General features: G+C 41.4%; 1 protein-coding gene across 3 annotated transcripts in view; it reads right to left on the bottom strand.

Annotated features, from left to right (window-relative positions):
• The window catches only part of CCDC88C (coiled-coil domain containing 88C), a 158,204-nt gene that overhangs the window by 50,324 nt on the left and 95,107 nt on the right, over nucleotides 1-12,773 (bottom strand). For all 3 annotated transcript variants that reach the window (XR_009556660.1, XM_060263332.1, XM_060263333.1), the window contains exons 8-12: nucleotides 12,064-12,248; nucleotides 11,414-11,495; nucleotides 8,408-8,566; nucleotides 3,486-3,632; nucleotides 303-447 (exon numbers count right to left, since the gene is read on the bottom strand). Coding sequence is in view for 2 of the 3 variants with exons in the window: in XM_060263332.1 (XP_060119315.1) it covers nucleotides 303-447; nucleotides 3,486-3,632; nucleotides 8,408-8,566; nucleotides 11,414-11,495; nucleotides 12,064-12,248 (718 nt within the window). In the remaining variant the exon portion in view is untranslated. The remainder of the gene's footprint in view (nucleotides 1-302; nucleotides 448-3,485; nucleotides 3,633-8,407; nucleotides 8,567-11,413; nucleotides 11,496-12,063; nucleotides 12,249-12,773) is intronic.

Raw genomic sequence — 12,773 nt, 5'->3', positions numbered from 1 at the left:
TCACAACATGTTAGAGAAAGTGAGCAAGGGGATGCATGATTCTGAGCAAGGTGTGGAAGCAAACATGAGCAAAACCTTGTAACAGGGCTGGCACTGGAGGGTCTCACAAAGCCTTTTAAGAGGTTTAATGGGGAGTCCCAAAGTCCCTATGAAAGCATGGAAGTTCTCACTTTTGGGTACTGCCCATTATGATATTCATGCTTCCCCTGTGTACTTTTATTTGGGAATATCAACCTTAAAGTAATCTTCCAAAAGAGAGGCAGCAATGTTTAACAAGAGGTAAACCATTCCATGTCTCTTACTGTCTGACAGATCTGTGCTCTTTGACAGCTGCTCCAGTTCTCTGCCTAGATGGACAGACTCATTCATGCTCTGCTTCTGTGCAATCTCCAACACCATATTCTCTTCTAGCAGCTCTTCAATTCTCTTTTTGTCCGTATCCCTGTCCTAATGGAGATGACACACAGAAACAGACATACCTAGTTTATTATTACCTCATGATTCTAGCCTGCATGTTTAACAGTTAAGAGTATTTTATTTGTTTGACTTATATCCCACCCTCCCCGCCGAAGCAGGATCAGGGTGGCTTACGTATCTATAAAATGTTACATAAAACCAATTAAAACAGATACAGACATAGTACATTAAAAACATTACTAGTGCTATAACAGTCTTGCAATAATAAATGTGTATTTATTCTGTGTCTGATTTCATTGTCAGCTGTTACAACCAGATAGTCCGTAAAAAATCCTAGGATCAGACCTGTGCTTGAGGTGGTTCAGATCCCTTCATTATGTACTAAGTTAATGATGGTCAGTTCCTTAACCAGATGTTTGCAGGGAGCTGTGGGTTCTCCAGCCAAACAGTTCACAGTATTAACCATCTCCTTGTTCATGATCTCATAGTCCTTCAGAAGCTTGGTGGGGAAACATCTGGCCCTTCAGAATTGACCAGCCTGGCAAACACCTTTACTCCTGTGGAAAAAGGGTCTACAAGGATGCAGAGGCTCTGGGTGACTGTTTATTTTCAAATGCAAAATGTTCTGCCACAGTGTACAGCTCTCACAGTTTAGTGCAACAAATTGTGGAAGGAAACTAAAGGTGGAAAACTTAAAAAAAGAGTTGCATTTGCTTAGGCCAGGATAACAACTGGGAAAGGAAAGGTCCCCTGTGCAAGCACCAGTCGTTTCCGACTCTGGGGTGGGGCTGTTTTCACAACGTTTTTACGGCAGACCTTTTTACGGGGTGGTTTGCCATTGCCTTCCCCGGTCATTACACTTTCCCTTCAGCAAGGTGGGTAATCATTTTACCGACCTTGGAAGGATGGAAGGCTGAGTCAACCTCAAGCCGGCTACCTGAACCAGCTTCCGCTGGAATAAAACTCAGGTCGTGAGCAGAGGGCTCCGACTGCAGTACTGCAGCTTTACCACTCTGCACCACGGGGCTCTTAGAATAACAACTACCGTGCCTTTAAATCCCTGCAGCAACAAGGGGGAAATGCTGTTATTGTCACCAATTTCACAGCCCCTTGTGTCTGAACTAGAGTTCAAACAGGGATACAAAGGGTTGCAGTAAACCTTCAAAATTAAAGAGCCAGTTTGGTGCAGTGGCTAAGTACGTGGACTCCTATCTGGGAGAACCAGGTTTGATTCCCCACTCCTCCACTTGCAGCTGCTGGAATGGCCTTGGTTCAGCCATAGCTTTCACAGAAGTTGTCCTTGAAAAGGCAGCTTCTGGGAAAACTCTCCCAGCCCCACCTACTACCAGGAGGCTTTTAGGAGGAAGATAAAGAAGATTGTGAGCCATTCTGAGACTCTGAGTGGAGGGCGGAATATAAATCCAATGTCGTGGTCATCTTCTTCTTCCTTCAAAGAGGTTAAATTTCCATTGGTCTTGTGCTTGTATTGCACCACATCTCTGTCTTGGCCATGTGAGTATTAAACTACTCAAATTCCAATCCCCTCCTCATGCAGCATGTTTATATGCAAACCTGCCATAACATGCTCAACTTCATAATTCACATTTAATTCTCTGAAGTCTTAATAAAACATAATCAATGCAGGAGTTGTAAACTGCTTTGAACTTTTAAGAATAACAGTCGCTGAAGGGTATCACTGCTTGTTCTGTTGCAGCAGGAAAGTGGATTGTCACTGGTTTTTTTCCAATAAATCAATTCATTTTTAAACTTTATTTACTTTATTTATACCCTGCCTTCCTCCCCAATGGGGATTCAGTGTAGCTTACATCATTCTCCTCTCCTCTGTTCAATCCTTACAACAACCCTGTGAGGAGAGTGTGTGACTGGCCCAAGTTCACTCAGCAAGCTTCCATGGCATGAATGGAGATTCAACTCTGGGTCTCCCAAATCCTAGTCCAATACTTTAACCACGAGACATCAAATCCACATTTTTGATATACTGGGAAAATAAGTTACACTAAAAGAATGTACAGCCAACCTGGCCAAGCAGATTCATGTTTGTGTAACCTCTTGGTTGTATTACGGTAACACACATAAAGACAACCTAGAATTTACAAGTGGTTTTGAATATGGCAGCACACCAATTCTGAGGGGCTGGCCATCAGAACGCATCCTGCAAGTGACTTTTGAAGGCCTTCAAGGCCTAGAACACACATATTAAAGGACTATTTCTCCTTGTGTGTCCTCATATGCCAGCTATCATCTTCAGATCGCCACCTTCTGGTTATTTCATTGTTAAACTTAACCTGTCTGGTATCAATGAGGGGTTGTGCTTTTGCTGTGGTTGTCCCCACTTTATGAAATGGGCTCCTCAATAAGGTGAAGAACTTTTAGGAGGCTTTTGATGGATAGTAGCTTTCAGGCATTTTACTGCATGTTATTTAGGCATTACTAGGTTTTCTTTGGTTTGGAGCAGAATTTCAGTTTTTATTAATTTTTTATAATTGTGTATTTGAGCTGCCTTAAGCAAAAGGGAAAGGCAGGGTATAAATATTTAATAAATTAAAAAGTTAAAGGAATGTTTGAATTTTGTGCAGAGAGAAAACATGAGCAGGAGACAGAGACAGCACCATCTCTACAGGAATATGCTTTGCCCAATACCAGAACTTCAAAACGAAAGTATACATTGTATGCTGAACTAGACTGTTTAGAAAACAAGACACTTTAATTTAAACTTTGTGCAATTAAAGAAAAAGAAATGCTCTCCAGCAAGCCAATATACAATCAGGAACATCAGAGGGTTTAAAAAAAAATTAAAGAAATCTTAGCTAAAGTAAGCATCTTTCACCATGAGACATACAGAATTTGAACACTAGTTTTTTTCCTTTTTCATGCCTATGGTTGACCACTGTTGTCAAATTGGCTCTTTGTATTTTCATATTTCTCAGTCTGTTTCTAAAATAGTTTACCTTCTACAGGAATAATCATATATAGTCCAGTCAGCCAAAACAACAAAAGCAGCTTAAACTAAGAAATCCCCATTGATAACTAAGGACATCACACCGTACCAGTTCAATGTCATGAAGTTTGGATTTCAGCTGTAGGTTTTCCTTTTCAACTTCATGCAGTTTGTCACCACGAGCTCTTGCCACCATCAACTGCTCTTCTAGCATTGCCTTAGTTTCAATTAATATGATGTTGTCTTCTCTAAGCTCCTGCAAATAACAAAAAAATCTAACAAATGTGTGTAGTTGAGTTTCCTTAACCTTTTCAAAATCAGGAATTTTAATATGACAATAACGGAAATACATGGCCTTTTTCAAAACAGACATTGTATATAGAAACAACACATAGCAGGGAATTGATTCAGATTTGCAAAAAAAGTAGACAGGAAAAGTTAATGTTCTCTGCATGTTCCATAGAAATAAAACTTCTCATCCCTGGCTTGTGCCTATGAGCTGACTGAAATTAAAGCAGCTGCAATAACACAGCAGCAAACTACATATCACATATGTAGTGTTTGCCCAAAAGACCCTTCTTCATTTCAACTGCTCTCAGGAAAGCAAGACTGAGGAGGGAAAAGATGTTTTGCAGCAAAAAGAGCAGTTATCCCCTGCTCCCCTTACCCGGTTCCAGACTTATGTTTTTAATGTCAACTGGGTGCTCACACACTGACTGAGGGGCAATACATATGCAACAAAGCCAGTTTTGTGCATGGATCTTACCTGAGCCCTCCACTACATTCTGCTGAGAGGTAGGTAGACAGTGTGGGATGGTTACCCTAGAGGTGATTATACCTTGCCTGTAAGGGCAGGATAGTTACACCTGGCCTGGTAAGTTTCAACCCAGGGGAGAACATTCTCCTGTCAATTACATCGCATCCTTCCTTGCATACAACCTGTAAGCTTTGCATCCAGTTTCCAAAAGTAAGTCCCAGGTGCAAAGCTGCACCTGATCTTGTGGAACAGTTCATTAGCCAAACTCCTGTGGGTGGGAATTTTTAATTAGAACCTCAAAGTGCTACCGGACAAGCAAAAAGCCCTTCCTAGAGACTGCTGGAAATATGTAATGGGAAGGAACCCTTTGTCAAGCATTCTCTCATCTGCTCCATGAGCTCAAGGTCTACTTATCAGCACCAGCTGTCAGAGCCTGCACATATGCCCGGATTGTCTTTCCTAGCCCTTAGAGGAAAAGTTGTGCTTAGCTAGCAAGAAAGTGGACTTTTTAATTTCTGTTTTGTATTTTATTTATTTACTTTATTTCTGGGATTTCTACCCTGCCCATCCCACCAAGGCAGGCTCAGGGCAGGTCACAACATAAATACATATACAGTAAAATCATAACATTAGCAATTAGCAATATACAATAACTAAAACAACAACAATTAATTAAAACACAAGATGGCAATAGTTCTTGGCTCTGCACAATGCATTCTAATAATCAGCTTCAAGTCATGGGCTTTTGACACATACAAACAGCCAAAAAACAGGTCTGAGGCAATATACAGCAGGAGGGACAAATCCTATCAGATGTTTGCAGCCTCATAGGAAAGCCTGGCGGAAGAACTCTGTCTTACAGGCGCTGTGGAACTGCAATAGGTCCTGATCTCCAAAGGGAGCTCATTTCATCAGGTTGGAGCCAGAGCTGAAAAGGCCCTGACCATGGCTGATGGTAAGCAGACCTCTTTAGGGATGGGGATTACCAGTTGACATTAAGCTGATCTTAAGGCCCTTTGAGGGAAGGCGGTCCCACAGGAATGCTGGCCCCGGGCTGTTCAGGGCCTTGAAGATTAAAACCAGGACTCTGAACCTGATTCGGAACTCCACAAGCAGTCAGTGCTGTCTGCAAACACAAGATCCTACTCACTTATTCTTTGGGGGACACTTAGATAAATAAACCTTATAAAACCTTATTTTTGAAAGACTGAACTAGGTTGTGTTCCTCCCATAACTTACTATTCGAGAGCCAGCATAGTGTTGTGGTGAAAAGTGGTGGACCCTAAATCTGGAGAGTTGGGTTTGATTTCCCACTCTTCCACATGAAGCCACCTGGGTGATCATGGGCCAGTCACAGTTCTTTCAGTGCTCTCTCAACTTCACCTTCCAAGGTGACTGTTGTTGGGGAAAGGAAGGCAAAGTGATTGTAAGCTGCTTTGGGACTCCTTAGGGTAGAGAAAAGCGGGGTATAAAACAAACTCTTGTTCTCCTTCTTCTTGACATACACGGTCCCAAAAGAAGAAGAAAAACCTTGCCCCATGGAGACATGGAAGTTCCTCCAACATCTGGCCATTTCCACATGGGTGATTTGCAATCAGTTCAATGCTGTTGGGAAGGGGTTTCCCCCCTTCCCACAAAGCATCATGGTGCTTCTTTGTACCAACCACATTTTTTTCTATTTGATATCCTACCCTAACTTGTTTTGTTGTGATGTTTTAGGACAGGCCACAACAAAGCCAGGCAAGCTGCCAAGTGGATAGGAAAATATCAGTTTTCCCAAACATGTCCACACAACAGCCATTTCCCCTGTTCCTGTCCATGCGGCAGCCATTCACTTTCTCCTCATGCCATCAGGGGGTTTATCGGATTTCTTTGTTTTCATCAGCAATTTGCATACTGATATAAAAGCATATTGGTATGTCCATTGCTGGTTAAAAAACAAAAAATAGAAAAAGCCCCCTGGTGGTAAGCTTGGGGGGGGATTTCTGCAGGGACTGAGGCAGGAAAATGTGGAGAAAGATGCCATCTGGAAGCACTGTTGTTGCTGTGTTGTTCTGCTACCTAAAGCAAAGCTGGAGTCCAGTGGCATCTTTAAGACCAGCAAAGTTTTATTTAGAATGTCCTGTAAATGTAGCTTATATTCTAAATGAAATTTCGTCTTAAAGGTGCCACTGAACCCCAACTGTTCTATTGCTTCAGACCAACATGGCTGCCCACCTGGATCTTGCTACCTATAAAAACACTGTAGTTTCCACAGGAAAGAGCTGCCATGAGGAAAAAGCCTGTACGCACATGTGCACTCAAGATGAACTGTGGACAACTTCATGAGTTCCCACATATCGACAGAAATTGGTGGTGGTAAAACTTCCAGAGAATGTCGCTGTCCAACAGAGTGTGGGGTGGAAGAAATGAAGTCCTTTATCCCAGACACAGTCAGTGGGATCCAGGATCCCCGCTCTGCAATCTCTTCTATATTTCCAACCTCCCGTCCCTGGAATTGAGTCTTACTGATACACCAATGCAACTCTTTTCCACCTGCACAGTGGGGTTTAATTCATACTCTGTTCAGCAGGCATAATCCATGGAGAGACTTGATCTGTTAAACTCTCACAACCAAATAAATGTTCTGCTGAAGGTGGTCACCTGTCTTACAGCATTCAAGGTTTTCTTCCCCACTTAAAGCAACAATTTAATTGAAATAATTACTCCACAGTAACTCTGAAGCTGTAAGGGGAGGGGGGAATTCCCAACAGCATTGAACTCAAGGGACATTTTGGCTGCAAATCATCTTTGTGTTAGATAAGCAACATAACAAACAATGTGAGCATGGAAGATTTATTCTCTCACTTAATTAACAAAAAAGCCATTAATCAATCACTCCTTTTGTAACTAACTAAAAAAGCTTGTGCATACATACACCTTTTACAGCTTGGGGTTAAGTAATAGAGTCATGAAACTTTTCATCTAAAGAACACTGTACTTTAGTGTTGAACTATTTTTCTTTAAAGCTGTGCATCTGGGTTCATTTTGATTTCACCCCATCCTCATTCTCCTCTGGGAATGTTGACATGTTTGGAAAAGGGGACTCGGATAAAAGCTCCCAAGTTTCTGAAAGAATCTGGTCTCCAAGAGCAGCACAAGGCTCAATGGAGAGGAACGCTGTAGAAGATTTACACTGGCTGATATCGCCTCTTAAGAGGAAATACAATAAGAAGGCTGTGTTAAACACACTGGGATTATACAGTAGGCCAATCCACACGCACAACTTATTGTCCCATGAAAGCTGGCCAAATTAAAAACAATACTCATTTTTTACGGCATGCTACTATTTCAAGACAAATTGCTCAGTACTACGTATCCTACACTGAGGAGTGGGGACCACTCACTCAATGTGGACAAGAGAAGTTCCTTGCAATTCCCAACATTGTTAAATATATAAATGAGGAAATATATAAATGAGGAAAAGTAGAACTTGCACATCATACAGTTTTTTGGTGGAAATGTAAGCTTGTTTTACAGGACTAATCCCAATTTTCTACATATTTCAGAATGTTACTAAAAATTCTCATGACTTGCAAATTATACTATTAATTTTATTTTATTTTGTTCCATTTATATCCCATTCTCCCCACCAAGGCGGGCTCAGGGTGGCTCACACAGACATGTGTATATATGAATAAACATAATTCAACTTAAAATTGCATTAGACTTTTTTGCATTTGCATCACGCTGCTGATTCATGTTCAACTTGAAATAACCAAAAAATGTGAGTCTTAAAGGAAATGTGCATGTTTATATACCTATGCATATATCCAGACACCTCTAGGACACATAAGAAACCCCATCTGTACCTTTACTTTCAAAATGGCAAAATAATGTCATTACAAAAATAGTTTGTTATTAAGGCTTGCCAGGTCCTTGCTTACAGCAGACAAATTCCCACAAATTTGGCTGCTACCCACTGATCAACAAGCAAAAACAAGGCAGTCAAACCAGGGGTGGAGGGTGCTAATTATCTCTGTTCAATGATGTCATTTCCGACACAACAAGGAAGTGCTGAAGCCAAAACTATATGGTTTCCATGTAGTCATGATGGAAGTGATGTGATTGCATAGCGACAAACATCATTGTCCCCTGCAGCTAGTACCTTCCTCTTCCCATCTCCTGGGCAACCACATCCACAATCCACACAAGGTCATTCTTGCTTCACAATATATTAGGTCAAATATGCCATTGAGAGACAAATGGGCAGCCCTCGTAAAACTTCAACTTGCCTCCATCCGTGCTTTGTAGAAATCCACATCATGCAGTTTCTCTTTACACCGGACCAGTTCCATTTCAAGCCGCTCAACTCTGTTCGATTTTTCTCTTAAGGAATCCAGTTCATCTCTGTAAGCCCGAGCAGAACGGGCATCTCCCATGAGGTTAATGTTCTGAGTAAAATAAAGCAGCACAGCAAAAATTTTAACATGGTCCACTGATGAAGGACACTCACAGATGGAAACAAGGGCATGTATGACAAACAATCCTGTCACAAAATGTGGAGACACACACCAGTGAGGTGGAAAAGTCATTGTTGGGCTGAACAATCATTCAGCTCTGGAGAATGATTCAGCAATCAGTGCTAAATAGACATGGGCACAAACTGAACCATGAATTGCAATTCGTGTATGAATTGGTAACTAGTACTCCACACCCCTGGTTTGACTGCCTTGTTTTTGCTTGTTGGTCAGTGGGTAACTGCCAAAATTGTGGGAATCATTCTGAACCAGTCCAGATGTTGGTGCTTTGTTTGGCCTGGTATTGCAGTTCATTTTCGCAGACAGTCTAAAGCTGAGTAAATCATTTCCAAGCAACACTGAAGGTGGACTTCTGGGAACCCTAGAAACATAGAGAGTTGCTTGATTGGCAGCTCCAGGAGCCAATCATGGAGCTCCCCTTCTGCAGAATGAAGAGGTGTCATGAGAGCTGAGCTTTTGGGGGGGCACCTGCTTGGGGGGGGGGGCATAACTCGGACATTCCAAATCCAATCTCTGCCAAACTTGGAAGACAGGTGGAAGAGAGCCTACTGTCGGCTCCGTAAGTTTGACACTTCCCAAACCAAATGAACCAATGAAACACAAACCAGGTCAGAAATCAAATGAATCACGAAATTAAATGAACCACCATTTTCCCCAGTTCATGCTAAATGTATGACAAGCCCTGCCACACCAAGTTAATTTGCTGCTAACAGCTACTTAACAACAACAGAGAAGTAATAAACTCAAGACACCTCTGTTCAAATTTTGGAGCTCCAGTCAACAAGGATTGACAGACTCAAGGCCCTCAACTGATAACTGACTAGTGTAGGGGAGGAGTTGGGAGGGCAAATGCTTTGCATTAATAAAGTCCAAGGTTTAATTCCGGACATCTTCATTTAAAGGGATCTTAGTGTTGTATCAAGCAACTGAGTACAATTTAGATTCTAAATTCTAAACAGGGTTTATTGTAAATCTTTAACAAGCACAACAACTTTTGTATGATTCAGTAAGGCAGTCTGGGCCCAGACCTGGATTCTACCCTTCTTCTTCCTGTCTTACAATACTACATCTCCCAGCAGTCTCTGCTGTATATAGCCACTGCTATATCTAACACCGCCTCACTCAAGTAGTAGGTGCCGGCAAAGATCTTTGTCTGCCTGAAAACTAGAGAGCCACTTCTATTTAGATTAGACATTATTGAGTTAGAGGGACCAACAGTCTAAATTCTATATAAAGGGCTTTCCTATATTCACAACAGAGGAAAATAAAGGAACTAAATCCATGAAGTTTGTAGGTGGAGTTGGTTTGATTCTTAACAGGTACTGTGCTTTTTAAAATTTATTAATAATTTAGCAAGATTTTCCATTCCATTTCTTCACTGTCAGAACACCTTTATAACCCTGGGAACAATAGAAACAGTGACAAAATATGGCTTGAGGCGGTTATACATTTGACCAATTAATGATTTGAGGAAAATGGAATAATTCCTCCTCCCTTCCTGGTAACTAGAATAATATGGGTGTGAAAAAAATGCATTTTTTAATTGGAGGTTTGAAATGAGCAAAACTTTCACTTTGAATTTTAAAAGCTTTCCCCCACTCTCTGGGCAGAGAACAGGCAGGAAGGGTGCTTTCCAGACATACCTCAGCTCACCATAAAAATGCTAATAGATCTAGACAATAGGATGCCTGAGCTTCCTCATGGCTGCCTCAAGCAGGAAATGGATTTGGAGGTGTTAAATACTAAAGAAACTTCAGGAAGGAAATTCTGGAGATGTCCAGAAAAGCTTCTCCGATCTGGCTAGACCTGGTCAGTGGGTGGGGGAAAGAAGAGGCGATAAAACTCCTGGAAGTAGGGGGGAAGGGCTATTTTGGTTCTGAGTCCACCAGAGCAGACAGAACTTTTACATGATGTCTGCAGGAGGAGCCATTAACCATGTGCTGGCCTGGAGAGCTGCAGGTAGCTTCAAGGTAATGACAACTGTGTAGAGATCTGTAACTTCCTAAGTTAAGGAGCCTGTCCTATATTTTAACATTTGATAGGGCATGTATAAAGAGAGGGACAGAGGAATTTCATTTTACCCATTTCTTCTGAATCCCTTGCTCCATTTGGTGCTATGCTAAAAGTATGCTTGTGAGCATTTTTCCTTTAATAAATACTTTATAACTTGGATGCTAGTAGTGGTTCTCTGTACCACAGAGACCTCCACCATCTCAGACACACTATTTTAAAAGGAGTGCTGGGGGGAGGCAGTCAGTTGGCATGCGGCTATTTCTCCAGGGGCACACAAGGCAGCAAACGGTGACAAACTGCTGGACAGTGGGAGACACAGAGGCAAGGCCTCAGAACTTGGAAGGGAAACTGAGTCCTGACCCTCCCAGCAGGCAATTCCTTCAAAGGTCAGGTGGTGATGGCAATTTTCTGGAGAGAGAGAGAAAAGTCTCTCCAAGTGTTGAGAAAACCTTGGAGGACAGGGGGAACAGGGTCTTTTAGACGACGGTAAAAAAAACTATACTGACATATCTTTATGCTATTCAGAATGTTTGTAAGTTTTCAGTGAGCTGGCATGTCATAATTTTGGCATTTTAAAATCACCAGTAGCTGTTGGCATAATACTATGCAAGCTTCTGAATCACACAAAATTCTTCAGCAGGTTTTATCAGGGTTCCCCTCGATTAACCTAAATGCTTGCACATTCACATATCAATAGAATTAAGAATAAAATTTAAAAAATTAAAAAAACAGCTACCCAGATCTCACCTCCTGCTTTATTTTCTGAAGTTCCAGGACTAGATGATCTACTTCATGTCTTGTGTCAACAAGCTGCTCTGTTTTCTCCTCCCTGAGGACATCATAAAGAAAGTTAGTTAGAAATGACACTGCTAGACCCTGAAGCCACCATTGCTTCACATGCATAACAGGCAGATACATATCTAGACCTCATGAACTCACATCCTGCCACAAACTTTGTTAGTCATTAAGTGCTACTGGACTCTTGCTCTTTTCTACCACTACAGACAAACACGGTTACCTGTCTTGATCTAGACCTACATGAGAATCACAGCAGGGTACTCATCTCCTTGTTGCTCATTTATCAAGATCAGTAAACACCATGAAGTTAGAAACGTATCAAGTCTGTTGGGGAAAGAGGCATCTTCCTTTTACCTCTCCTGTAACATTTTTACTCTACTTTTTCTCAGGGTGAGGTACCTGGCAAGTCAATCTCACTATTTTGATTATCATTTTTTTAAGTAACCCAGTTTTGAAACATATCTGAATAGGGTCATTTGTTAGCATCGGTGTACTGAAAAAAAAAAGAGAGCTACATTTCATGTATGAACTACAGCATCAAAGAACATGAAGAAATAATAGTTCTCTAGTAGTACTATGGGATTGATATCCATACTTACAGCTCCTGCCTGACCCTTCTTAGTTTAGCTTTTGTGTCTGCAAGCTCCACAGACAGATGTTGTTTGTCCTCGTTGGAGAGGCGGCTGACTGGGTTCGGGGGAGAAGCTGGGCTGGATGTTTTTAGTGGACTTGGAGGCTGTTGGGACTGCAGATAATCTCTCTCCTGAGTGAGATCTACAATTAGCTGGAAACACACCAAGAAAACCACCCACCCAAGTGACATAAGTGAAGGATATTTCTCACTTATTTGCAAACAGATCCTGAGTTGCTTTACAAACAAAAAACATGTACAGAAGACTTAGGGACATAAAGTTTAATGACACAACCATGTAAATCAAGTCTGTAGCACAGTAACAAAAAGCTCAGTTGCACCTTGAAGAACCTATAGTTTATTATCTCATTGCTTACACTTTCACCAGATTTTGTCATAAATATTTATGCCCTCCCATTAATGTGAATGAATTTTTATAGAGTAACAATAAGAAGAGAGGTCCCTGCTCTCAAAGGAGCTTGAAATCTAACATTTTGCTACAGGAAAAGGACGATTAATAGAGAAATATGCTTTCAAGGGTTTATACACTAAGCTTTTTGATGGGAAGTAAATGGCATAATCATTGCAAACCTTCCTTCTGTTCTAGTATTTGGAGCCAGTCACTCATCTCTAAAAGAAGATCTGTGGCACAAATCTGGGTGGAAGTAACTTTTGACC

Source organism: Heteronotia binoei, chromosome 21 (genome assembly GCF_032191835.1).
Source record: "Heteronotia binoei isolate CCM8104 ecotype False Entrance Well chromosome 21, APGP_CSIRO_Hbin_v1, whole genome shotgun sequence".
NCBI lineage: Eukaryota > Metazoa > Chordata > Lepidosauria > Squamata > Gekkonidae > Heteronotia > Heteronotia binoei.
This window is presented reverse-complemented; position numbering and strand designations above follow the sequence as displayed.